The sequence below is a fragment of the Terrapene carolina genome, unplaced genomic scaffold, assembly GCF_002925995.2.
Source record: "Terrapene carolina triunguis isolate 2854851 unplaced genomic scaffold, T_m_triunguis-2.0 Scaffold113, whole genome shotgun sequence".
Classification (NCBI taxonomy): domain Eukaryota; kingdom Metazoa; phylum Chordata; order Testudines; family Emydidae; genus Terrapene; species Terrapene triunguis.
Genome location: NW_020664464.1, coordinates 17,892,624 through 17,919,060, shown reverse-complemented (window position 1 = coordinate 17,919,060; position 26,437 = coordinate 17,892,624). Strand labels below are relative to the sequence as shown.

The window sequence follows — 26,437 nt, the reverse complement described above, 5'->3', positions numbered from 1 at the left end:
CCTAAGGTAGTATAATTAAGGTAAAAGAAAAATGTCTTTTTGCTAGAAGTAGAATAAGATCTTCCCCCCACTTTGTAATCAATTACCCTGTTGAATGAATGAGGTGTAAATGAGGAAGGCGTGGAAGGCAGGCACCTCCAGACAGCTGCAACCCTTGGAGAGGGGATGGGAGCCAGACCAAGGACAATCAAACTTGTCAAATGGTCTGACTACAGAAGAGCAGACATACTGACGGCCTCGGGGGATAGAAGCAAGCACCTTCCTTTGGGAACACCCTCTTTGCAGCATTGGGACAACCCCCAGCCAAGAGAAAAGCAGCAAAAAGGACCAATTCTTATAAGAGACAAGATCAGTAGAACAGGTCAGCCACTGACTCGCCGCTCGCCTCCTCACCCCCGCCCCCAAGTATAAAGCCTCCCTGCCACTGCCCGCCCGCTCGGCTCGTCATCCCCCCACCCCCCTGGCTTGCCTCCTCAGCCCCTCTCCCCTGCCGCCGGCTCACCTGCCCCCCCCCGCCACTGCCCGCCCGCTCAGCTCGTCATCCCCCCACCCCCCTGGCTTGCCTCCTCAGCCCCTCCCCGCCGCTGCCGCCAGCTCACCTGCCTGCCCGCCGCTGGCCTCTTACCTTCTGCCACTGCCCCCGCCCCCTGCCGCTGGCTCACCCTCACTCCCCAACCTGCCACTGCCCTCTTCACTACCCTGCCGGCCGGCCAGCCAGCTGTTGGCTTGCCCCACCCCGCCGCTTGCCTACTCACCCTCCGCGGGCCGCACAGTGGCAACCCGAGGGATGATCCCCCTCTCCCCCACCCCCAAGGTCGAGCTAGGAAACCATCCCTGGTTTTACAGCAAGGCTGTCCATAGTGATGCAGGACTCTGCGAGAGCTGGCCTAAGCCCGCGTCATGCTGATGGTGCTGCTGCGCAGGGTGCTGACAGACACGGCAGAGCGGGCCCTCGCCACCAAGCCGGGCTCTGGTGGCCCAGCACCAGCTCCCTCCCTGGCAGCAGAGCTGGGTGGGAAGCAGGAGGGGGCGGGGCTTATGGTGTGGCCTGGCTTCCATTTCCCACCCCCTGCCAGCATCATCCTTTAGCATGGAGAAGGCATGTGGCTCGGCAGGGCAGCATATGGCTACTCCTGTACATGTAGGGAAGTGAAAAGAATGAGGAGTACTTGTGGCACCTTAGAAACTAACACATTTATTTGGGCATAAGCTTTCGTGGGCTAAAACCCACTGCATCTGATGAACAGGGGCGGCTCCAGGTACCAGCGCACCAAGCACATGCCTGGGGCAGCAAGCTGCGGAGGGCGGCTCGCAGGTCGCTGTGAGGGCGACAGTCAGGCAGCCTTCGGCGGCATGCCTGCGGGAGGTCCGCCGGTCCCGCGGCTTCGGCGTCAATTCGGCATCGGGTACGGCAAAGGCGCAGGACCAGCAGACCTCCTGCAAGCAAGTCGCCGAAAGCCACCTGATTGCTGTGCTTGGGGCGGCAAAATACATAGAGCCGTCCCTGCTGAGGAAGTGGGTTTTAGCCCACACAAGCTTATGCCCAAATAAATGTGTTCGTCTCTAAGGTGCCACAAGTACTCCTGTTCTTTCTGCTGAGACAGACCAACAGGGCTACGTGGGGAAGTGGGGCTTCATCAGAGACAGCCTTTTCCCCTCGTCTCGTCCCCGCGGCCGGCTCACTAGGCATTTTGAGCCAGCCTGGCGCCCGTACCCGCTCTGGGTGGTTGCCCTCCGCTCGGAACTGTGCGTCATACGTCGTGTTTATTGCGCACGCGCCGACCCAGCCAACCAGCGAACGAGGTAAATAAACAAACCCGCGAGCGACCAGCGTGCCCCCTCCCTTCGCCACCGCGGCGCGAGCTCCTCCGCAACTGCCCGTCCTCGTCCCTCGAGACCCGTTATAACCGCCTGTTAGCAGACAATAGTGACACCGACAGTGTCGCCGCTGCTGGGGACAGAGCCGGAGCATCCCCGCCCTGGAGAAGGAGTGAGTGCTGCGGCCACACCGTATGTCCATCCGCCTGCCTCCGCGGGCCCCCGGGGCTCAAGTTGCCCTATCGTGTCCCCGCCCCTCCCCCTGGTGCCGATTCCCCCGCGCAGATGAGTATCCCGCCGCCCGCTCGCAAGCTGCGGCCTCCCCGAGGAGGAGGGGCGGGCTCGAGGGGACTCTGCCCCTGCCGGAGTGGGGCCTATTGGGGTGTTATTGGCGAAGAAGCCGTTTGCGCCCGCGGCACTCGCCGCTGCTCTCTCGCCAGGCCCGAGGGAGTGCCGGGCTCGGGCGCCGCTCTGCTGCTGCCTCTCGGGTGGGGGCTGCGGTCTCTAGCTGCTCCAAGCGCTGAGGGCAACTGCAGCTGGGAGAGCCCTGCTGGGTCACGTCGAGTCTGTTCCCCTCCGGGGCCGGTCCGCCCGCCCTTGCTTGAGGCATGTAGGGCTTTGTTCGCTCCGCAGCTAAATCCTGCTGATGCTAGCGCGGGTGTCTTGGTAACTAACCCTCCCGTATCCGCGTGGGGAGTCCGTCGGGACGCGCCCTGTGGTTCGGCCTTCGCTGGCCCTCCTGCTGCCTCTAGGTCCCCTCGCTTGAAAACAGTGACTTTGTTCTAGCGTTTGGCCTTTTGGATACGCACAGCTCATTCTCTGCTCCCTGGTCAGTGCTTGGCCAAGCTCTGCCTGTTACCGCTGGGCCCCAGGCTATGTAAAATAAGCCCCGTGTGTTCACACGTTTGGAACGTTCACTGTGGGTAATGGAAACTTCACCTGTTTGAGGCCGTTTCCCAACGCTTGAGCCAAATCCCTTTAGATGTGCTCTGGGTCACTGCAGATGGAAAAATACTTCTGACTCTTTTCTTTAAACAAATCTAACTCTACATTTTTACAGAAGAATACAAGAAAAATTGCTAATGTTTGAAGCTTGAGATTTTGCTTGGTCATAGCAGACAATGAGCACTAATGCCTCTGCTTGGCTGGCAAAAATGTTTTGGATTTACTAAAGATATAAGAGTTGTTTGTATGGGTATGTTTTTGGTAAAGGAGTGGTGCATGGATGCATGGTAGGTTGAGTGTGACCTTTCAAAATTTGTTTTCCTAAACATTCATAACTTTAAAAATTAGGAAACTGATTTTCTTAATCTTGGATTGATTTTAAGTCTCAATGATGTATCCCAAAACAAATCATGGGTTAGGGAAAACTTGTCTGGTGGTTGTACAGTTATGAATATTTAGGATATTTATGACTACTTAGTGATCAGAATCCTGAACTAAGAAAAGCTTAACCAAATCCAACTTGTATTCTATCATCTCTTGCCTAGCTATGTCACTTGGCTCTCCTTCCACCTTTTTGACCACTTACATGGTATCTCCTGGTATTTTTTTTCCAGTTTAAACCTAAGACCTTAGATCAGTTTAAACTTTTTAAGACTGAGGCTCCAATCTTGCAACAAGCTCTGCAGAGGTGGATCTCTGAGCCAGACTCCTTTGGCTTCAGTACAAACTCTGTGTGGGTACAGGGGTGGAGCTCATTGCAGAATTGAGGTCTAAGACTTTATAGGTTTAATCTGTTTAAGCTGCTCTAAAGATTTAGAGTGATTTAAGCTACTTAATGCAGATTTAAGGTCTCAGATAAAACTACAGAAAAGGCAGGATTTAAAGGGAGAAGAGCACTGGTCAAGTGGCAGGAGGTGTTTTTCTTGAGCTGCACTCATAGTTATATGAATGCGAGATAAGGCAATGTGCATAAGGTCTCCAGTAATAAGATGCATTGAAGTTTGGCTGTTTGGTGCTTCTTAGTGCAGAGTTTACTAATGATGAAGATCAATGCCTGTTAGTCTTTGACTGGTATGTGTTAGAGAATTGGGGACTTTTCTTTTGAAACAAAATAAAAATGTCCTACATATATACACACACTGGAAACTAAATGTCAAAAAACTAAGTTAATGGACTGTTACAGTTGCACAAAGTACCTAAGACAGGAAATTTGAAAGTTAAAGTTGTAACTGCCCTTTTTCACATATGCATTTGAGCTTATCACACATGATCATAACTGCTCATGTGTATTTCCAGTTGTAAACACTGCTACGTTGTATGGCAGAAATAGTATGTTATTATGCTAAAAAATATTTTGAGAGCTTGGAAATGTGAGTTTGCATTATTTAACCCTGCAACCTTTAAAATAAACAAACCTACTTTTCAAAAGCGATAGTATTTTTGAGTGTCTTAATTTTTGGCTGCCCAGATGTGACTCCTTAACGGAGCTTGACATTAAGAAGTTGCTTGCTGTGCACTATATGAAAATCAGGCCCATTTAAGGTATCTTGGGTAGAGCATCCAAAATCACTTATTTTTTAGAAAATCTTGACCAAAATGAGTAGATTCAGTTTGGTTGGATCAAAAATGAGCAGTTTTTAAATGGCAGTTTCTGTTCTTGCATTGATACATTGTTGTTTGCTGTAAAAATAAAATAAAACTTCAAAACATTTTAGGAAGGAATAAATAAGACCGACCACCAGGATCAAGTTCCTTACATTTATAATATACTTTTAGTAAATAAAATAATTCTAATGATGATGGTTACAAACTTGCTGTCAGCCTGCTTGATATACATTATACAACAGTTTAAAAGGAGATTGCCATGGTATTTTTCATAAAGTTTTAAATGCTTTCTGTTCATAGCTCCTTGGATGTTTGAAATTTAAATCTGTTGCCATAACATTTCTGTCACAAGATGGATTGTTACAGTACTGTTCAGAAGTTTTCAGATGCTGCTAATTTTAATGGAAAGTGTGTTCATATATAAAGAAATCTACTGACTTTGCAAATGAATAAGAAGGGAAATGGGCTATATTTTGGATCTGCTAATATTGTCTCCCTGAAACAGATTTTAAATGTAGTGCTCCTATTGGCTACTGTGCTGACCTTTAGAAATATAAAAATATTCTACTAACACTAGATCATATCCATGGCAATTTGAAGTATCCAACATAGATATGCAGTCCTTTTCCACACTTTGCTGCCTCTTAATCTCTATTCAGGGACCCTTCTAAAGCGACAGTTTAAAGGGCATAAATACATTCCCTTCTGGAGCTAGGAACAATAAACGAAGAAGATGAGGGAGGGAAAGGTTTCTATTAGAAATATTTTTTTATCCCCAAAAAAGACAGCAGCTTCTATACTTACTTTTGATGTAAATAAGCACTTCACTCAGATACTGAATAGTTTTGAACATTGTATAAAGGCAGTCTGAGTCAGGGTAATGCAGATGGCAGGGTGAAACAGATGGCAGATCCTCTGCGTGGACTCTGTTAGAGGTTGTTGAGATGAGGCCTAAACTAACAAGTCATCCAGGTATAGGGTAGACATGTATGTTTTGCCACCTTAAGTCGGCTGCCATACCAATGTCTGATTTTGAGAACACTCAAGTCCAGGGCAACAATCTGAAACTTGAGCTCTCTGATCAAGGAATTTAACTTTGAGATCCAAAATAGCCTCTGACTCTTTTGAAGAATCAAAAAGCATTTCTAATAGAAACCCTTTCCCCCTCATATTATTCTTCTGTTGTTCCCAGCCCCAGAAGAGAATGCATTTATGCCCTTCATACTGTCTCATGAGAAGGGTCCCTGAAGAGGGGTTTGGAGGCAGCATAGTGTGGAAAAGGATTGTGTATCTATGTTGGATTTGGCACAAGGGAAAGTATTCCTAATAGAACATAGGTACCTAAATATATGCAGAACCATGAGCGGGGAGCGATAGCTCAGTGATTTGAGCATTGGCCTGCTAAACCCAGGATTGTGAGTTCAATCCTTGAGGGAGCCATTTAGGGATCTGGGGCAAAAATCTGTCTGGGGATTGGTCCTGCTTTGAGCAGGGGGTTGGACTAGGTAACCTCTTGAGGTCCCTTCCAACCCTGATATTCTGTGATTCTACTGTCTGAGAACTCTGATCAGGAAATGATCTCTTACCTTGGTCAGTTGGGTCTTGAGACTTCAGCCATTTATGGTACTCCATATGCTTGATTGAGGATGAAACCTCTGTAACACTAGGTAGCTCATCATTATGTTCTAAATATGGAAGACATTATTCTTGTTAACAATACCTAAAAAGGTGCTCACTTGCCTCAAGTGATGGAATCATAGGAACATTATTCAGATGGGAATATTCTCTGCACTTCCAGCCTCTTTCAGTGATCATCTCAGACATCTCCAATATTTTAGCACAGAGGCCTTCAATCTGTAGGGCACAGCCCCTGAGGGAGAGGGGCATGGAGTAATGTTCGGGAAGGTGCGGCTGGGGTCTGGACCAGCCCCCACAGGGGGCAGGGAGGGAGCGCCGCCCAGCTCTGCTCCTGGCCCCAGGCCCAGCTGCCGGCCCGGGGCTCCGCACATGGCTGTAGGTAGGCCTTGACCCCTGGCCAAGGGTCCACTCCTGCCCCCAGCTGTGGCCCCAGCCTTGGCCTTCTTACCCCCGTGCGCGCCCCCACCTCCCAGAGCCGCGGCCCTGCTCCCAGCTCCAAGGGGGAGCGCAGATAGGGATAAGGAGGGGGTGCGAAGAAAAAATTTGGGGACCACTTTTTTAGCAGACCATATCAGTCAAATCTTCCAGGACCAAGACAAGTGATTTCTAAAACAGTGGCAGGCTGGATTTTTAAAAATGAGGGCATTCAGAGAGAGATTTCTTTTCGGCCAGATGCAAAAAGTTCTTCAGAGCAGGAATAGATAGTCAGTGAGTAGCAGATGTTATTCTGGAGTGGAGAACCGATGTTTTCTGTGCATTTTCCCCAATTCCTTTTAATAGCAAGCATCCTTCCCCATGTTTCTAGAATTGTCACGAGCTGTGACAATCTAAGGGCTTATCTACACTTACATTTTATAGTTCTCTAACTTGCTGGCTCATGGGGGTGAAAAAACTATAGGCTTTTGTCTGGTGAATTTTTTTCCCCTGGAACCTAACCCCCCCGTATTTACATTAATTCTTATGGGGAAATTGAATTCGCATCACATCGTTTTGCTTAAAGTCGCATTTTTCAGAAACATAACTACAACGTTAAGCGAGGGGTTACTGTACTTGTAGTAGTGAAGGTATTTTTGTTGTGGACAAAAAACAAAAAAAAACCACCCTCTCCAACCACAGTTCCAGTGTCTTCAGTCAAAAAGCACTTAATACTGTTATAGGAAATCGAATAGTATTATCTTAAGTCCCTTCCTGCTTACTATGTAGAAGTAACTAATGTGTTTTAGTTCTACTTTAGAAAAAGGTTTTATGAAAGACGTGAACATCTTTCCACTGAGTAAAACACCACACACGTTCCTCCAAACTATATTTAATTCTCGCAGGACTGATAAAGCCCCCTTTTTTGAACCTCTGGGAGTCAGCTCTCTTTTCAATCTCTCTGAGAAGTTCACATTTCTTATCTCCATTTTCTGGAGAAGGGTCAGTCAGCTTCAGGCTCTTGTAGCTGATCCTTCCTTTACAATCTTCCATAAGGAAGAAGTGATCTTTTTGTCCTCACCCTAAATCCTTTCCCAGGGTGCTGATGGATGACTACCTTAATCAGACAATCTACTATTATTCTTTCCAAGACCTCACTCCCATATGAAGAGAAGTCAAGTTATACATCTTACATGTTATGTTTTTGCCAAAATAGATCAGTAATATATCAAAACATCTAGGCTTTTAATTGCTTATGAAGAGAACCATAATGACATCACTTCCCAAAGCCTGTCCAAACAGATGAGGCTCGATAGAGAGGAGTGTTAAAATTTAGCAAAAATGTGCTACCGAGACTTGAGGTCTATTCCATTAGGAGAGAGGTTCCCAAACTTTTTTTGCTTAGCCCCCCCTTAAGAGATTCAAGTCCAGTGTGGAGCCCCTTCTTTCTAAGAAACAGTATTTTTCCATAGTGCAGGAGGATTTTATCTTGGCTAATAACGTATTGTTTAAGATAGAAAGCAACATATATAGCACAATATGACTACTCTGCTGCTGAATAACCTTGAACATAAAAGAATACTTGATGACCCACCTTTGTCTCAGTGAGTAGGATTAGCCTGTTTGCTAGCGCACAGTTTGTGCAGTCTTGGTCTGATTTCTGAGAGTTTCAACCGCAGATCAATCTCTGTGTTCAAGCAGCTTTTATACTTACTTTTGATGCAAATAGGCAAAGAAAAACTCACTTCACTCAGATATGCAAAGTGAACAAGTATTTTGATGGCTGTTTAAGACAGTTCATAGAATTGTTTTTGAATTAAGAGCTGGAACTGATCAAGAGGCGTGACTTTAAAATCATCTCTCAAAACAGAGTTAACAGCAATGGCAGACAATTTCTCCTTTATATTCATGGTAATCTTGGCCTTTGCTATTAAGTGCTCTGAAAATGGCTTTTGAAGCAGGCTTTGAACTAGGATTAGAATTCAAAATGACCCCAACTAATTGGATAATTGTTCTGAAATCAGTAAGATAAATTTCAATAAAGGTATGTGCAAAGTGCTACACTTAGGAAGGAAAAATCAAATGCACAACTACAAAATGGGGAATAAATAACTGGTTAGGTGGTAGTACTGCTGAAAAGGATCTAGGACAGGGGTTCTCAAACTGAGGGTCGGGACCCCTCAGGGCTTCACGAGGTTGGTACATGGGGGGATCCTGAGCTGTCAGCCTCCACCCCAAACCCTGCCTTGCCTCCAGCATTTATAATGATGCTAAACATATTAAAAAGTGTTTTTAATTTATAAGGGGGGATTGCACTCAGAGGCTTGCTGTGTGAAAGGGGTCACCAGTACAAAAGTTTGAGAACCACTGATCTAGGGAGTTATAGTGGATCACAAACTGAATGAGTCAACAACATGGTCAGACAGCCCCTAGCGCAGCCACCCTACACCTGGGCCATGGTGCCCCTCCCCCCGCCTCTTCCCCTCCTTGAGGCTCCCACAACCACCTGCAAGGGGCGGGTAGGGGAACATGCGCCCGGGAGCTAGCGGCAGGCGGGGGAGTGAGGAGGGGAGGGGATCCCTGAGTAACTTTATACAAGTGAAAAAGCCTTCCAGAGACCTAGGGCTAGTCTACACTGGCAACGCTAAAGTGCTGCCATGGCAGTGCTTTAACGTGACTTGTGTGGTCGCGGCGCAGTGTTCTAAAAAAACCCAGTGCTCTAAAAAAACCACCTCCATGAGGGGCGTAGCTACCAGAAGGAGAGCAACAAAAATGATATAAATTTTAGAAAATCTGACCTGTGAGGAGAGGTTAAAAAATGGGCATATTTAGTCTTGAGAAAAGAAAACTGAGGGGGGACGTGATAAGTCTTAAAATAAAAGGGCTGTTATAAAGAGGACTATGAACAGTTGTTCTCCACGTTCACTGAAGATTGGTAGAACAAGAAGTAATGGGCTTAATCTGGAGCAAGGAAGATTTTGGTTATATATTAGGAAAAACCTTCAAACTATAAGGGTAGATAAACAGTAGAATAGGCTTCCAAAGGAGGGAATGGAATCCCCATCACTGGAGGTTTTTTAAGAACAGGTTGGATGAACACTTGTCAGGGATGGTGCAGGTTTGGTCCTGCCTCAGCGTGGGGGGCTGGACCTGAGGACCTCTTGAGGTCCGTTCCACCCCTACATTTCTATGATATCCTGCAATTCATTTGCCTCTCTTTTGGGAAAGTATTTCTGAATTGTGTGCAAAACTGATACAAATGTTCCAGAATTATATCTTTAACTTCTAGGACCAAGATTTCACAGTCCATAATGGCAGAAGACAGTGTCAGGAACATAACTACATTGTCTTGCAGCACATAGCTTTGCCAAAAAAAATTGCTCTTTGCAGTAGCTATGTACTTTTTTGTGCATAATTCAAATGTTCATTACAGTTCTTATCTTGCAAAGAAGGGTTAATTTCATTGAGTTTGTCAAATATGTTGTCCAAATAATCCAGTAAAACCTGGAAGTGCTGCTCAAGGAAGTGATGGTGAAGTGGTGATTCAGAGTTGATCAAAAACGTAACAGCACTCCTCAAGGAGTTGGCAGATTCTTTTGGTATCACTTTTGTGGCTAGTGCCTCCCTGTGCATACAACAATGGCACCATATACAGCATGGTCCAACAGCGTTCAACTAAGCAATAAGTTCACTACTGAATCCAGTCATGGCTTTTGCCCCATCTGTACACATCTCAACACTACAATTCCATTTGATGTTTTTTATCTGTCATGTATTGGTCTAAAATTTTGAACAGTTTCTCAGCAGTAGTTCTTATTGGGACAGAATAGCAAAATAAAGTCCCCTTTGATCTCAGATGAGCTTGTATATCAAACAGAAACCCTCATTTGTACTGCATTGGCACAGTCAGTACTCTCATCAATTTGTAGTATGAAAAAAGGATTTTGCCTTACTGCTTCAATTGGTTGCTCCTCGACGTCTCCTGCCATATCAGCAGTTCTGCAGCTATCCGTGTTGTCAGATAGTGGGGTAAGACTTTGCTGGTCAGCAATTTTCCTTCCACCTGCTATTGATGCCATTTCAATTGCTGATGGCAACAGAAGACTTTCAGCGATGGTATGAGATTCTCCACTTCTTGCTATTTGGTATGAGACAGCATAGGATGCTACAAGTGCTTTGGGAGGGTAGCACTGCATTCTTCATCTGTCCTTTTGGTTGAAAGAGCTTTCATTAGGAAAAAAACTCATGGTTTTTCTTTGAGGGGGCATGTCTGAAGTGACATTTTAGTTTGCTTGGTTTCATACTGTCCTGAGCAAGAACTTGAGCACAAACAACACGCTGTGGTTGAGGATTTTCATCAGCACCAGTACATGTGAATCCCAAGTTCAAATAGGAAGGATCATATCTCCTGTTTTTTCTTTTATTCCTTTCCCAGGATCAGCATCATACACGTCACACTTCAAAAAATGCTCCATTCATTCATACTTATCAAACATCAAAGCAACTGATCTCTCCACACTGAAAGGCCATTTGAGTGAAATGTCACATTTACATGAGTTATGTAGCGCTGGAGCTAGGGAGTGCTGATGTGGTAGGAGCACATTGATATTATGCACAGGTAATCTTGAGATCTGTGGGACAAAACCCGTGTGTAATGGCTGCAACAGGATTTTTCTCAAGGGGAATTCTTATTTTATCAACAATATTTTGAAGAAACAACAAGAAGAAAACAAATCAGCCTCCTAACCAGTAAGGCCTTTAATTTTTAAAATGTTTTTATTTAGTTTCATTTCCCAGAATGTAATGGGTTTTATTCAAACATTTAAAAACCAGGAAATTATCTATAAATAAATGAAGCACAGCAGGTGGCAGTGCTCAAATTAAGGGTAAATTTGGGGAGTCCAGGCCCCCTTAATACTTTAAGGGGCTACTCCACTTCCGACTTATTCAAAGGCATGTGAGGGTGAGGGATGTTTTTGCCTCCTTACTACTTCCTCCTTGGCCAGCAGCAAGGCCAAGAGCTACAAGGAGAACCTCAGCAAGTGCCGCCGTCCCTTGGGGAGGGGGAGGAGTTAGAATGCATTTGGGGATGGTCTGTAGAGAGAACAGGAGTCTGCTGGAGTGATCAAGGATCCCAGCACTGGCCCTCCATGTAGTGGGGAAGGGTTTTCCCTGACCACAGCAGATCCCGCTGCCTAGGGTTGGTGCTTCATTGGCAGATCCCAGGCTCTCACGCTGCCTGGTGCTGAAGAAACCTCTTCATCCTGGCAGGAAGCAAAAGGCACTGCTCAGTGTCCTGCCAGTTCCTATGCAGAGATCAGCTCAGGCCATACTGGCCACAACTCCTCCATTGACAGGCTGGGAATAGAGATGGGAAAAGATATCAGGGGCACAGTGGAGGCTGGGGACTGGGTGAACTGGGGACCAGGGTGTGGAGTGAAGGTTTGGGGAAAAGAGGTCAGAGAATGGGAGCTGTCACCACAGGGAACCAAAGGAATTAGGGGGTAAAAGCCCAGTCCTGGGGGAGGTGGGTCTGTGGGTTGGGGGGAATCAGTGGAAGAGAGGGGGCAGAGATGGGGATGGCACGGTTTAGTGTAGATGGAGACGAGCAGGGGAGCTAGGGAATGTTCATTGGGTGCAGAAATCAGGGAAAGGCAGGTTAAAGGCAGAGGCAGTAGGTGGGGATGGGGCAAAAGGCAGGGATGTAAGGGATAGTGGCAGGCAGAAGGGGACTTATTGAGTGGGGGAGAAGGTCGGGTAACGGGAGATGGAGTTAGGGGTAGGGTAGGGGAGGCAGGGGAAGAGGGTTAAGCAGTGGAGGCAGGCGGGGAGAGTTAGAGGTAGGCGAGTAGATGGGCAGAAGGTGGAGGTTAACAGGTAAGGAAGAAGGAGGCAGGGCAGAAGGGAGAAGACAGTTTGCCGCAGCTGGGCTTGGCTTGGCAGTGCAGAGCATGTCAGCACAGGAGCCACCCAAGATATATGTTGGCACCTCACCCCATCCTGCCTTCAGGACCATCTGCATCCTTAAGGGCCCATTTACTCTCCCCCTCCCCCCCTAACTCAAGCACTGATATGCAGGGGAGAGTGGAGCCCAGTACTAACAGGAGTAGGGAGAGGTAATCCCTATGGGGCAGTTGAGGAATCCCCTGTAACAGTCGGTTTCAACTACTGGGACCTGGCTCCTTTCCCATCCTGATCTCCCTACTGCAAAGGGAAAGCAAATGGGGCTGTGCTGAAGAGGCAAAGGTCAAGAGGGGAGAAGGCTGCACCCTGGGAGGACTGGCACACCTGCTGGATACAGCCTCCTGCTAACCCCAGGCCTTCAGCCTGGCTGTGTGTAGCATGGGGGAAGGGGAGCTCTGCCCTGGGGCTGTGTGTGACTCAAGGACCTCTTGATGCCAGCTCACAGAGGAGTACAACGGGGTACACCAAAAAGGAGTCATGTCAGGTCTTCACTAAAAGCATGTGTCACACTGGTCGTCATAATCACTGGGAGATGTATGTACAGGAAGTATATGAGGAGTTATGTATTCATGCTGAAAATTATGTTCTCTAGGTCTTGTAGTTAAAGGCAAGTCACTAAAAGCTACTGTGTTGTGAGACAAACTTCTCCAGATGGGAAGTGTGAGACTCTTGTCTCCCTGGTGGACCATTGTTTATTGAGTGTCTTACAACAGAGGTTTATTAGCATAGTGAGTCAAATGCTAATGAAGAGTTTGTAGATTTTTCAGAAGGGAGATTAACAGGAAGAGGTAAGGGGGGGAGGAAGAGATAATCCTGTTTTTAGGTGAAGGTCAGAGGTCTGGTCCGCTGTACATCTGGGGGTGCAGAGAGAGAGACTGGCATACTTGTGAAGACAAGCTGCCTGCAGGCTTGATCTTGTGAAAGAGGGATCTCAGGGATCCTGGTTGAAAACACTGGGGAAAAAGACTTGGGGTAAGCTATCCTGTAGGAGATACGGGAATGTCCTCTGAATTAAATTCACACTCTAGGAAGTGTATACGTTTCTGTTTTATATGTAACCATTTGTTTCCAATAATCTTACTTTTAATCATTTGAATCTCTCTACTTTGATAATAAACTTATTCTTGTTTTCACTATAAATAATCTAAGGGCTGTGTGTTAAGCAGAGTGCTGATCCTGAGTTTTCTTGTAAGCTGGGTTCTTTGGGAGCAGAGGGTCTGAGTGTTCAGTGAAACAGGAGCTGAGCGCTCCAGAGGGACACTTGGAGGACTGGGGGGTGGAGTATGCTTATCGCTAACCTAGACAGAGACAGTGAGGCCTGCGGAGATGCTGAAGGCAGTGCTTGTGTTTGCCAGAGGTTGGTGGAGTCAGGGAGCTGATCCACAGCAGGCGCAGACAAAACTCCCTCGTGCTAAAGGCAGGTGGTAGCGAAGGGCCTCACAACCCTGGGTATCCTTGGGAAGTATCACACAGTGCTAAGGGCTGGGGTCAAGATTGGGCCCCCTCCGACAGCGAGGCTAGTATTCCTGGGATGCAGCCTTCTGCTTCCCGGTTGCAGAGTCCCTGCCAGCCTCCCCAAAAGAGGAGGGTAACTGCTGGTTGGTGGTTGCTGCAGCTGTGGCAATTGGAGGAGCCTGGGTCTCACTGACTGAGATCTCCTGCACAGAGCCCATTTGCTTCATTTGTCAAACAGAGTCCCCTCCTGACCCTGGGCCTTCACCAGCTCCTCCCGCCACCCGATTACCTCATTGTGCCCCCCTTCCAGTTATTGGTAAATAACCTCTATTTCTTCTTCAAGGAACCTCTACACTAGGATAAATGTGACTTTGATGGTATGTCTTAGATGCATTCACATAATTGAAATCTGTAGGATTGCAACTTAAAGCTCATTACACACATTTACAAAAGTTTACTCCCTACATTTAGCCTCAAGATCTGGTGCAAAGTTTGGGAGAACAATATTACAATCTTTATTCACCTAGAACTCCTCAGCTAAGCTTTCTGTGGGGGAGAATACTGCTTGCTAAACTTCTAAGAAGTGGGAATGTACAGCAGCTCCTTGAAGAAGAAATAGAGGTTATTTACCAATAACTGGAGTTCTTTGAGATGAGCTTGCCTCTACAAATTCATACTACCTGGCCACCCACTTTCCTTTCCTGGAATCATGTCTCTTTGCTGGACTCTTAGGCTCAGGTCAAAGGAGCTGAGGCTGTAGGGGTGCCTCAACCACTTTTATACTCTGGCTCCCAGAACATTAGGAGCAGTGAGAGAAGCAGGCAGGTGCCACAATGGGCACTGCTTTGAGAAGATTCTGTTTGCTGCATTGTTGCTACATCTTCTAAAAGTGTAAATGTGCGTAGAGGCTTATCTCAAAGAACTCCAGTTACTGGTAAGCAACCTTCACTTTCATTGTTTTTGTTCATATATTAATACTAAAACATTACATTATAATTATTAAACTATCAAAATAGTTAATTCAAAAGTAAAATGAGTCACTATTTTATCCTGAAGTCTTTTGTCCTCAAATTACATAAAGCTTGTATAATTGACATGTCTGAATTGTTGATGTGAAGGCATGTGCTATTGCAAAAAGTTTTTGTACAGCAGAATAGTGTGATTCCTTTATTCTTTCTTTTGTTGCTACATTCCCAGGAAGCATTTTCTTTGAATAAGAAGTCATCCTCAAAATAATCTCAAACCATACAATGGCCTCAGCTGTAATCAGTTCAGTTCCCACTACTGCATCTCGCTTTGCTCTATTACAAGTGGATAGTGGTAGTGGTTCTGATTCAGAGACTGGAAAGGGAAGAAGTGGTCGAGGTGCTGGGAAGTCTCAAGCTTCAGGGGGAAAATCAACTACAAATGAGAAGAAGAAAGAAAAGAGGAGAAAAAAGAAGGAACAGCAGCAGAGCGAGGCTAATGAGGTAGAGAGGCTGTTATATTTTCAGTAACATACAAGGTGTGCAGTTATGCCAGATACCCATATGCCTTGGGTAAATTGTTCATCTGTTAGCTGAGTAATGTGGCTATTTTTGATGCTTTTGACATGTTACTTTTGTAAAACAAAATAATTTCAGTTTATAGTAATTTAAAAGGTATTATTTAAAAATTTAAATTTTTTCCTTAAAACTTTGTTAGAGTTCAGTCACAACTACACTTCTTTAAATGTGGGAGGCTCTTGACTAATCAAACAATTAGATTTATATATTTAAATGAAAATAATTTGGTTTCTTATATATCCCCATTTCCTGATCGCAGACCTTATTCAGCAGGAGATATAGGACAGACAGGGAAACATTCATCTTAGGAAGTGAGAGCTGGTATCTTGTAGTTCCAATAAAATTTTTTCCTTTATATACAGAAAGGAATGGAGAGGCCTTGGAACAAGTTAGTAGAATCATAAGTTGTGGGGCTAGTAACGAGGGATGTGGCAGATTTGCTTTGACCTGGAATAGTCGTTTCTAAACTGGAATGTGAAGGAGCAGAGGCTGTTGAGTACAGCTGAAGCCAGTAAAGGATGTAATGCTAAGCAGGAAGGACTGGAGGTTTCTTATTTTAAAGGCTGGAGAGCAGCAGGATGGAAGGTAGCTTCTGACAGTATAGAGAGGGTGAAGGTATGACTGTGCAGCTACTTTATTAGTATTTTTAGTGCCAAAAGCTTTGATTGCCGAGCCATTATGGTAAGAAGCCTGTGGTTCCTTCCTTGCTCCTGGTAACTCCATCCACTGCTCTTTTCAGGTTGCTGTTTGGTGACTATTTACCATTCACCAAAGTGTGGCTGTTATCCAGGGCTTGCCAGGTCTGAGCCCCAGCACCTCTGGATTTGCTGCCTAAAGTATGAAAGGGTAAAAATTGCTTCAGTCCTGGCACCTTTCATTACAAATTAAGCACTGCTGTTAGCTTCCTCACCAACCTCCCCTCACTGGTCATACTAATAGTTTCCCTCAGAATTGGATCTCCTGTTTCCATTAGTCTTCTGTAGGGTTCTGCCACCTTTAGAAAGAGATCTAGACTATACAGGAGACTTTCTGCAAAATTCCTGCCTTGTGAGATAGATATCCACATGAGCTGCAGAAGGGCTGCAGTGAGGAAGTGGTGAATACTTATTGGAGAAAAACACTAATGTAAACACTTTTATTCATATAAAGTCCCAAATTATTTAGCAGGACCCTCCCATATTTTAAAGATGAAATTAGGGGAGCACAGCTACACTTAAATTCTTTTAAAGGTAAGAAACAAGAACCTAGAAATATCTTAGCATCTAATTTCTGAAATGAGGCAAGGCCCATTCATAATAATATGCTTGTATTTCCTTGTTCCATCACAGCATATGTATGTTGATAGTATTTTTTTTTAAATGCCCTTTAAAGTAGTTAGTATAACAGTGTCAGCTCATGTAAAAAGGAAAGAGGATACTTGCTAGTAATGTATACATTGCCACTGCAGATTCAAATTGTAGGACTTACATATGAGATGGGTAATGGAATTCTTTAAAAGAATGCTTTGGATCTTATGTCCTAGAATTGATCGAATAAAAAGCCCCATATCCTGACCATTCCTCAGTTTCTCTTTCTACTAGCTTCAGTGAACTTGGAACCCATCCCCTTTCCCTGCATTGGGACAGTTTTCTTAGTTAAACTTTTTGATGGTTAAGTTGTTGAAAATATTCACTTGGAAAATCTTACAAATGTAAACAAAGCTTCCTATAGTGAAGCCAGACCTGCAGATCTGGGGGCAAAGAAGCCAGTGTTCATGAAATGCTCTTGTGCTGATGTAATGTTGGACACGAACCAAGGCATCCTTTATCTATAATGCCCAGGAGAAGGTCACTTGAGGATGGGATGTCCAATTTGTTTACTTGTCTTCACACCAGCATGTAGGGAAAACGACTGTAGGCTTTATGGAAACCTTCGCATTTCAGAGAATCTCCTGTGGGAGGTGTTGCAGATTCAGGTTGTTCAACTCTTGGAATGATATTCACTATCTCTTCCCAAAAAAAAAGTCCTCTTGGCAAAGAAGAATCTGGCTTGTCCAGATTCAAGAGCTTTAAATTTTTCAGACCTAGCTATTAGGGTACAATTTCCTCAAGGAGAGCAGCAGAGTTCTCCAAGGGATCTGACATCTTCTCAGCACCTCCATTTACCAGGAAAAAAGCATAGATGTACAGGGATCCAGTGGGAAGCAACAATCTTTCCTTTGTGTCTGGGACTTCGTGCAGGAGTTGAGTTCTGGTTGTCCCTTGACACTGATAGCATCCTGTGATTCAAGGGGATCTGAAAGTTCTTCTGAATATTCATAAGATGGCTAGAACCATTGACTGTGTCTAAGGAGTCTTCAGACTGGCTTCCCTGGTACTATCTACCAAGCCTATACAGGCCTTGCAAAGAGAAATATCCCTGGAGTCTCCTTGGATCCAAGCCCTGAGTCTGTTAGATTCACACTCTGTTTCTTTTTTCTTTCTTTTCTGAAGCCTTGTTATCCCTGGTGTAGGGCCTCTTAATCTTAGGCTCAATAGAATCAAAGATCCAAGGAAGGGTATAGAAGTGCAATGCTTGGCAGCCTCAAACTACTCCTTTCTGTTGCAGCAACATCTGGTCCATCACTCAGGCTTCTTGTTAGTGTCTCTTGTCTAGAAAAGTTCCCTCTTTGACACATTGTAAAATTGAAAAAGTAGGAAAAATTAGAAATGTTATTTTAAAAAATTAATTCCAAAAGGATTAGTCTAATCTTTATACCTACTTGTAACTAGTAGGTAAAACAATTTTGGACAAATGTGTTTTTTAAACTGTGGTTTTCAATGTTGCACATGCAATTTTAACTTGAACATTTTCTGATTTTTTTTTGTAAGTGCCTAGCCTTGCTGCTCCAACATTATCAACACCATCTTTATATTTAAGAATTATTAATTTAAGTGAAAATAACATCTAATGTTACACTGCCTACGATAAAATTGTAAGCTTCAGAGTCTGATGTATGCCATCTGGGGTCCAGAAAAATCTTATTTTCCCCTTCTACTGGTGAAACAGTCATTCAGAATTAGTTGCATTGTGGGGGTCTTAAGTCTGTCTTTGAAACATCTGGAATTGACTTCTGTTTGTGAAAATACACAACTGAGTGGACAGGAAGTCTTTTTGTTATGGTATTTCCTATGTCTGAGCACTTTTTATAAAATAAAAACAGGAGAGAGTAATAAAACTTAGTGTGAAATTAGGGCTGGGAGGTCAGCTATGCACTTTAAACGTGAACTGTGAAATTCCTTGCTTTTGAGTTGGAGAGTCTTTAATGTTACTTTTCAACATATTATTTTGTAGTTCTTTAAGGTACTTCTAAGTTATCTATCACTACGGTATTCACATGCCAGAAAACAATTATAAAAGTAACTGCTCACAGATTGATGTAGTACTTAGCACGTGCTTGACTTAAGACAGAGGTGGGCAAACTACAGCCCGCGGGCCACATCCGGCCTGCGGATCCCTCCTGCCCAGCCCTGGAGCTCCTGTCCCGGGAGGCTCACCCCCGGCCCCTCCCCTGCTGTTCCCTCTCGCCCGCAGCCTCATCTCACTGCGCCAGGGTGGTGGGGCTGTGAGCTCTTGCCTGGCAGCGCAGCTGCAGAGCCACGCGGTAAGGGGGCAGGGAGCGGGGGGGGTTGGATAGAGGGCAGAGGAGTTCGGGGTGGTGGTCAGGGGGTGGGGGTGTGATAGGGGTCGGGGGCGCTCAGAGGGCAGGGAACAGGGGGTTTGAATGGGGGCGGGATCCTGGGGGGGCAGTCAGGAAGGGGGGGTTGGATGGGGAGGCCGGGGGGGGCAATCAGGGGCAGGGGTTCCGGGGGCGGTCAGGGAGAAGGGGTGGTTGGATAGGGCAGGGGTCTTGGGGGGGGCAGTCAGGAAGGAGAGGAGGGATTGGATGGGGCGGTGGAGGGTCTGGGGGCGATCGGGAGACAGGGAGGCGTGGATGGGCCAGGGGTCCTGGCAGGACCGGCAGGGGACAGGGAACAGGGGGGTTGAATGGGGGCAGGGGTCCCGGGATGGCAGTCAGGAAGGAGAGGGGGGTTGGCTGGGGGGGCAGTCAGGGGCAGAGGTTCTGGGGGGTGGTCAGGGAGAAGGGGTGGTTGGATGGGGCAGGAGTCCCCGGGGGGCACTCAGGAAGGAGAGGAGGAGTTGGATGGGGCGGCGGAGGGCAGTCAGGGGTGGGGGATCCGGGGGCAATCAGGGGACAGGGAGGGGTGGATGGGGCAGTGGTCCCGGGGAGGCCATCGGGGCAGGGAACAGAGTGGGTTGGATGGAGCAGGAGTCCTGGGGGGGCCGTCAGTGGGCGAGAAGCAGGAGGGTTGGATAGGGGGCGGGGGCCGGTCCACGCCTGGTTGTTAAGGGGAGGCACTGCCTCCCCTAACCGGCGCGCCATACAATTTCAGAAACCTGATGTGGCCCTCAGGCCAAAAAGTTTGCCTGCCCCTGACTTAAGAGCTGTGTACTCGAAAGCTTGTCTTTTTCACCAACAGAAGTTGGTCCAATAAAAGGTATTACCTCACCCACCTTGTCTTTCTAATATCCTAGGTCTGACACTGCAAACATTAAACTATTGCAAATATCAGCCTTATCAGCTATTAAAACTACTTTGACTGTATTGGTTTAAGTAATTGGTGAAATGAATGTAAGTTATAGGCAGATCCTAAGGCTATGTCTACTCTAGAGACTTTACAGCGGCACAGCTATACCCATGCAGCTGTGCTGCAGTAAGGTCTCTCGTGTAGCTGCCCTATACCGAAAGGAGAGAGCTCCCCTGTCGACATAAATCACCCCCTAAAAGGAGCAGTACCTATGTTGGCGTGAAACGCTCTCCCGCCAACATAGTGCTGGGCACAGTACCACTTATGCTGGCGAAACTTATGTTGCTCGAGGTGTGGTTTTGGAAACATAAGGGGTAGTGTAGACATGGCCTAAATGTCTAAGATGATAGCCCAATTGGCATATTGTTTCTGTATAATCACTAATATTCTAGTAAATAGCAACACCATTGATTTATATTCCTGGCTCTTGCTTTGCAGCTCCGAAATCTTGCTTTTAAAAAGATTCCTCAGAAATCCTCCCATGGAGGCTGTCTGTCTCAACATGAACAAACATTGCACAGCCCAGGGCAGAAAGACTCTCAGGAAGAAAATTGGCAAGAGTGGAGACAAAGAGATGAACAGGTACAGCTTGCGATATCAAATTATTTTACTTGGTTGTCTTGCAGAGTAATGTAATACAAACTTCAAAGGTAAATGTGTGAGAGAAATAGCAATGGCTGAGATTTTCAAAGCAGCTTGGAGGATTTTCATTCATCTTCCAAAAATTTTAATGAGACAAGGTGGGTAAGGTAATATCTTTTATTGTCAAACTTCTGTTGGTGAAAGAGACCAGCTTTTGAGCTACACAGTGTTCTTCTGGACACTCAAAGAAGAGCTCTGTGTAGATCAAAAGATTGTCTCTTTCACCAACAGAAGTTGGTCCAATAAAATGTTACCTCCCCAACCTTGTCTCTCTAATATCCTGGATCAATGTGGCTACAACAGTGCAAACAAAAAATTTTAATCATAGGACTGTAAGGGACCCCAAGAGGTCATCTGGTCTAGTCCCTTGCACTCATGGCAGGACTAAGTATTATATAGACCAGTGGTTCTTAACCTTTACTGCAGCCTGCACCCCTTTGGTTCTCAAAATATGTTCTCGCACCCCTTATCAAAAATTAAAATACGTTCTTGCACCCCTTAAACCTAGATATATTTTTTGTTTGTATATTACAGTAATCGTTAAAAAAATGTATAATGTTAATAAATACATAGGTTTGATGAAACAAAGTAGTTGTATTTACGTGCCTGTGCTTAATTTGTGTTTTCAATGATTTACCTTCTAAAAAAATCTGGCCTGTCTCACACCCCCAGAAAGGGCATCTTGCACCTCCAGAAAGGGCGCGTGCACGCCAGGTTAAGAACCACTGATCTAGACCATCCCTGACAGGTGTTTGTCTAACCTGTGCTTAAAAATCTCCAATGATGGCGATTCCACAACCTCCCGAGGCAATTTATTCCAGTGCTTAACCACCCTGACAGGAAGTTTTTCCTAATGTCCAACCTAAATCTCCCGTCCTGCAATTTAAGCCCATTGCCACTTGTCCCATCCTCCGAGGTTAAGAAGAATAATTTTTTTCCGTCCTCCTTGTAACAATCTTTTATGTACTTGAAAATTGTTATCGTGTCCCCTCTGTCTTCTCTTTTCCAGACTAAACAACCCCAATTTTTTCAATCTTTCCTCATAGGTCATGTTTTCTAGACCTTTAATCACTTTTGTTGCTCTTCCCTGGACTTTCTCCAATTTGTCCACAGCTTTCCTGAAATGTGGTGCCCAGAACTGGACACAATACTCCAGTTGTGGCCTAATCAGCGCAGAGTAGAGTGGAAGAATTACTTCTCATGTCTTGCTTACAACACTCCTGCTAATGCATCCCAGAATGATGTTTGCTTTTTTTTGGCAACAGCGTTACACTGTTGACTCATATTTAGCATGTGATCCACTATGACCCCCAGATCCCATTCCGCAGTACTCCTTCCTAGGCAGTCATTTCCCATTTTGTATGTGTGCAACTGATTGTTCCTTCCTAAGTGGAGTACTTTGCATTTGTCCTTATTGAATTTAATCCTATTTACTTCAGACCATTTCTCCAGTTTGTCCAGATCATTTTGAATTATTATCTTATCCACCAAAGCACTTGCAACCCCTCCTAGCTTGGTATCGTACGCAAACTTTGTAAGTGTACTCTCTATGCCATTACGTAAATTATTGATGAACATATTGACCGGAACTGGATCCAGAACTGATCCTTGCAGGACCCCACCCGTTATGCCCTTCCAGCATGACTGTGAACCACTGATAACTACTCTCTGGGAACAGTTTTCCAACCAGTTATGCACCCACCTTATAGTAGCTCCATCTAGGTTGCATTTCCCTAGTTTGTTTATGAGAAGGTCATGCGAGACAGTATCAAAAGCTTTACTAAAGTCAAGATATACCACGTCTACCGCTTCCCCCTATCCACAAGGCTTGTTACCTTGTCAAAGAAAGCTATCAGGTTGGTTTGATACAATTTGTTCTTGACAAATCCATGCAGACTGTTACTTATCACCTTATTATCTTCTAGATGTTTGCAAATTATTTGCTCCATTATCTTTCCGGATACAGAAGTTAAGCTGACTGGTCTGTAATTCCCTGGGTTGTCCTTATTTCCCTTTTTATAGATTGGCACTCTATTTGCCCTTTTCCAGTCTTCTGGAATCTCTCCAGCCTTCCATGACTTTTCAAAGATAATAGCTAATGGCTCAGACATCTCCTCAGTCAGCTCCTTGAGTATTATAGGATATATTTCATCAAGCCCTGGTGTCTTGTCTAACTTATTTTTAACTTGTTCTTTCCCTATTTTAGCCTCTGATCCTACCTCCATTTTCACTGGCATTCACGATGTTAGATGTCCAATCACCACCAACCTTCTTGGTGAAAACTGAAACAAAGAAGTCATTAAGCATCTCTGCCATTTCCACATTTTCTGTTATTGTTTTCCCCCGCTGATTGAGTAACGGGCCTGTCCTGTCCTTGGTCTTTCTCTTGCTTCTAATGTATTTGTAGAATGTTTTCTTTTTACCCTTTGTCTCTCTAGCTAGTTTGATCTCGTTTTGTGCCTTGGCCTTTCTAATTTTGTCCCTACATACTTGTGTTGTTTGTTTATATTCATCCTTTGTAATGTGACCTAGTTTCCACTTTCTGTAGGATTCTTTTTTGATTTTTAGATCATTGAAGATCTCCTGGTTAAGCCAGGATAGTCTCTTGCCATACTTCCCCCTCCTCAATGGGATAGTTTGCTCTTGTGTCCTTAATAATGTCTAATGGAAGACGTGAGATAGAATCTCCTGCTTTGCTCAATCTTTACACTTAAATCTCATATTTTAAAGATTTTCTCTGCTATAAAAATCTTTTGAAGCATCTTTGCCATCACTCTTATTAACAAAAGAGCATTTCAGTTGGCTTATTCTTGGTCTTCTGATGTGCTGAGTTCACTCTCAAATCCAGATCTCTTGAAGAGCAGCACACTCAATAAGCCATAAGGCTATGAGGACAGTCACATCTGTCAATATAAGATACTTATTAATTGCAATAGATATCCCTATTTTTCTTGGTTTATATATTTACCAAAAGTAAGTATTCTCTATAGAGCTAGGGGTTGCCAACATTTAAAAATGTAATAAATCAGAGGCCATCAGTGTGTGTGTGTGTGTGTGTGTGTGTGGTGAGTGCCATTGAAACCTTTTTACCATGATTCCTCTGGTAGAACTACTAAAGGCAGAAGTTACACTAAGGGCTGGTCTACACTTGGGGGGGGAGGGGGGAGGTGGAGTACGGGCGTCAATTCGGGGATCAATTTATCGCGTCTAGACAAGACGCGATAAATCGATCCCCGATAGATCGATTACTACCTGCCGATCCAGCAGGTAGTGTAGACGTGGCCTAAGAATTGTGATGGCTTCAAAATGTTAAAACCTTTTAGCCTTGAGGTAAGACCATTTGAAAAACCATACATTTTCTTAACTGATTGATGTGCTTTTCCTCCAAATGATGTCAATAGGAGAAACATTCATAATTAGAACTGTTCCTTTGTTAATTATGGTAGTTCAGTACTTCACCTAAATATTTTGTTGATTTATAGAATGTCAAAGTTTATTTTACTATTTAGTGCAATGACATTTTGTTTTTACATCTTAGTTTAAGTGTGTGTTTTTACATTTTCCCTTGTTCTAGAATAGTGAGAGCTTGTATGAAACTCTTTACAACATTTACTAATAGGTATGTGATGATCTGGTGGCTTTGGTTACTGAGTATCAGGATATCTGAGTGTGTTTTCTCCTTTTATAAGAAAACTGTTTCATGCAGAGTTGGTGACATCACAGTTCTCTATGAATTATGCATTTTGAGATAGCCCTGTACACTTGTAAGGGGCCAATATTGATGGTGACATGTCTTTGAAAGGTCTGTGTGAAGTTCAGGAGCTAGGTTAAACACCTATATTGACAGCTACCTGGACTTTATTGACATGTAGAGAGAGATTTTCAATCTGTGGCTCAACAAAGAGGAAGAATTTCAGAAATCCCATTTTGGAAGATGATCAAGCATTAAGTGAGGGCAACATTTGGTGCATAATAAATTGTTGAAAGTTGTTAATACTGTGATGTCAGGAGACTTTTTTTTGGGGGGGGGGGGGGTGCAGGTATCAATTTTTTCAGCCTGCCTGTGCCTTCTGATTAGATGGTTGGTATATCAAGCAATGTAGTAGTGACTATAAAGTGCTTTGGAGAATTGCATGAAGCTTACAAGCTGCATGTCTCTGCCCTCTTTATTATAAAAGAGGAGAAACATTAACCCTGGTTTAAGTATTTATGAATGTATTATTGAACAGTGGGACGCGATGGTGGACATGCAGTTGATTTCTTAATTCATTTGCATTCTAGAGGCCCATAGGGTATAAAGTTGTCTTGGGTTTTCCTTTCACTTTTAAAAGTAATTTCATGGTTTTGCTATTGTCCTGAAATCTACCACTCTGACTTTGGCGCCATGATAAGACACATTTTCACTATTGGATAGTAGAGAAAAGCATAACTAGAGGCTATTGCGGTTTTTGAGATCAGAGCATGGACTGTTTGTGTATGTAGTATAGTATTGAGCACACTGTCAATTTTAAGCAATTGTTCAGGGATCACAGTAGAGGACGGGGAGTTGTGATGCTCCTGGCACATGCTCTGCCCACAATACCTGAATAACTAGATGTTTTTTCTAAGCTGATCAGTAGTGAAATAGCTAAAAATGTAACATTGTCCTCATTAGGTTGCAGAGTTAACAGCCCATTAAAAAAATGAAGTGGTTTACTTCTGTCACTATGATGTCTGCTGGCTTATATCTTGTGGGCTTTTCTTGGCTACTACAAGAGCTAGAGGGTAAAACTTTCCAATTCACCTAAGTCACTTAGGAGCCAAAGTCAATGGGATTTAGACTCCTAAATAACTTGAGCACTTCTGAAAACTCCACCCAGAACCACAATTTCTTTGAATGAAAGATTAGTTTCTCCAGAAACTGATGGGGGGCCACCACCAGGAATATGTTTGTACTGCATACCACTGCAGGCTATCTTAAATTGAATCTTGGAGAGAATTTGGAGTATTGGTGCAAGGTGTACATGGGGTGAGTATCCTTAACAAGTATAGGTAAATTCCATATTCTCTGTCTAATTATTACGTTTAATAATAAAACTTTCTGTCTTTAAAACTATTCCTTAATTTAGAAACTTACTCACTGTTTGTAGCTGCTGCCAGTAATGCCTGCCAGTGCTGCAGTGTATTCAATTGGCTCTTTAGAGGTAGCCTGTTAGAATGAGGGATGGGGAAGATTGTGAGGAAAAAGGGATACTGGACCAAAAAGAAGGCTGAAGGAGAGACTTTGGTTAGTTTATACTTTGTCATGTGAATTTTGAGATTAACAACAAGAATACCTACGTAATTTCAGTAAATTTGCTAAAGTTATTTTACAGTAGAGGATATAGCCATTAGTCTTCCAGTTTAAATCTCAACTGCAGTGTAAATGTTTAAATTGTAAATGTGTTAAAATACTGCTCCTACAGTATATGGAAAATATTTAAGTGTTAATAGAATTACAAGGTCCTAAAGCTAGTAAAGGATTTCTGGTGACATAACACCAAGAGGATTGTCATCACACTAGGAGCCCCAGGATGGACTAATTTTATGGTTAAATTATTGACATTTAGTGATAGCATTCGTATTGCAGTAGTACTTAGCTCCAATAACTACTTGGGCTCTTTTGTGCTAGACTCTGTACAAACATTTAAGGAGAAAGTCATTGTCCTGAGGAACAGGGCCGGCTCCAGGCACCAGCCGACCAAGCACATGCTTGGGGCGGCACCTTATAAGGGGCGGCCAATGTTGGGGTGGCGGGGGGCACTCGCGGTGTTTTTGTTTTTGTTC

At 44.5% G+C, this 26,437-nt stretch overlaps 1 protein-coding gene across 4 annotated transcripts in view; it reads left to right on the top strand.

The window, feature by feature from the left end:
• The first annotated feature begins 1,799 nt into the window (after positions 1-1,799).
• Positions 1,800-26,437, top strand: part of GKAP1 (G kinase anchoring protein 1) — a 46,591-nt gene continuing 21,953 nt past the window's right edge. The window contains exons 1-3 of one of the 4 annotated variants that reach the window (XM_026652435.2): positions 1,800-1,990; positions 15,037-15,308; positions 20,429-20,572. In XM_026652435.2, the coding sequence (XP_026508220.1) occupies positions 15,090-15,308; positions 20,429-20,572 (363 nt within the window). In that variant the 5' untranslated portion in view covers positions 1,800-1,990; positions 15,037-15,089. Of the gene's footprint in view, positions 2,011-2,542; positions 2,648-15,036; positions 15,309-20,428; positions 20,573-26,437 lie in introns of those variants that run through there. The other 3 variants (XM_026652432.2, XM_026652433.2, XM_026652434.2) reach the window with 3 other exon arrangements.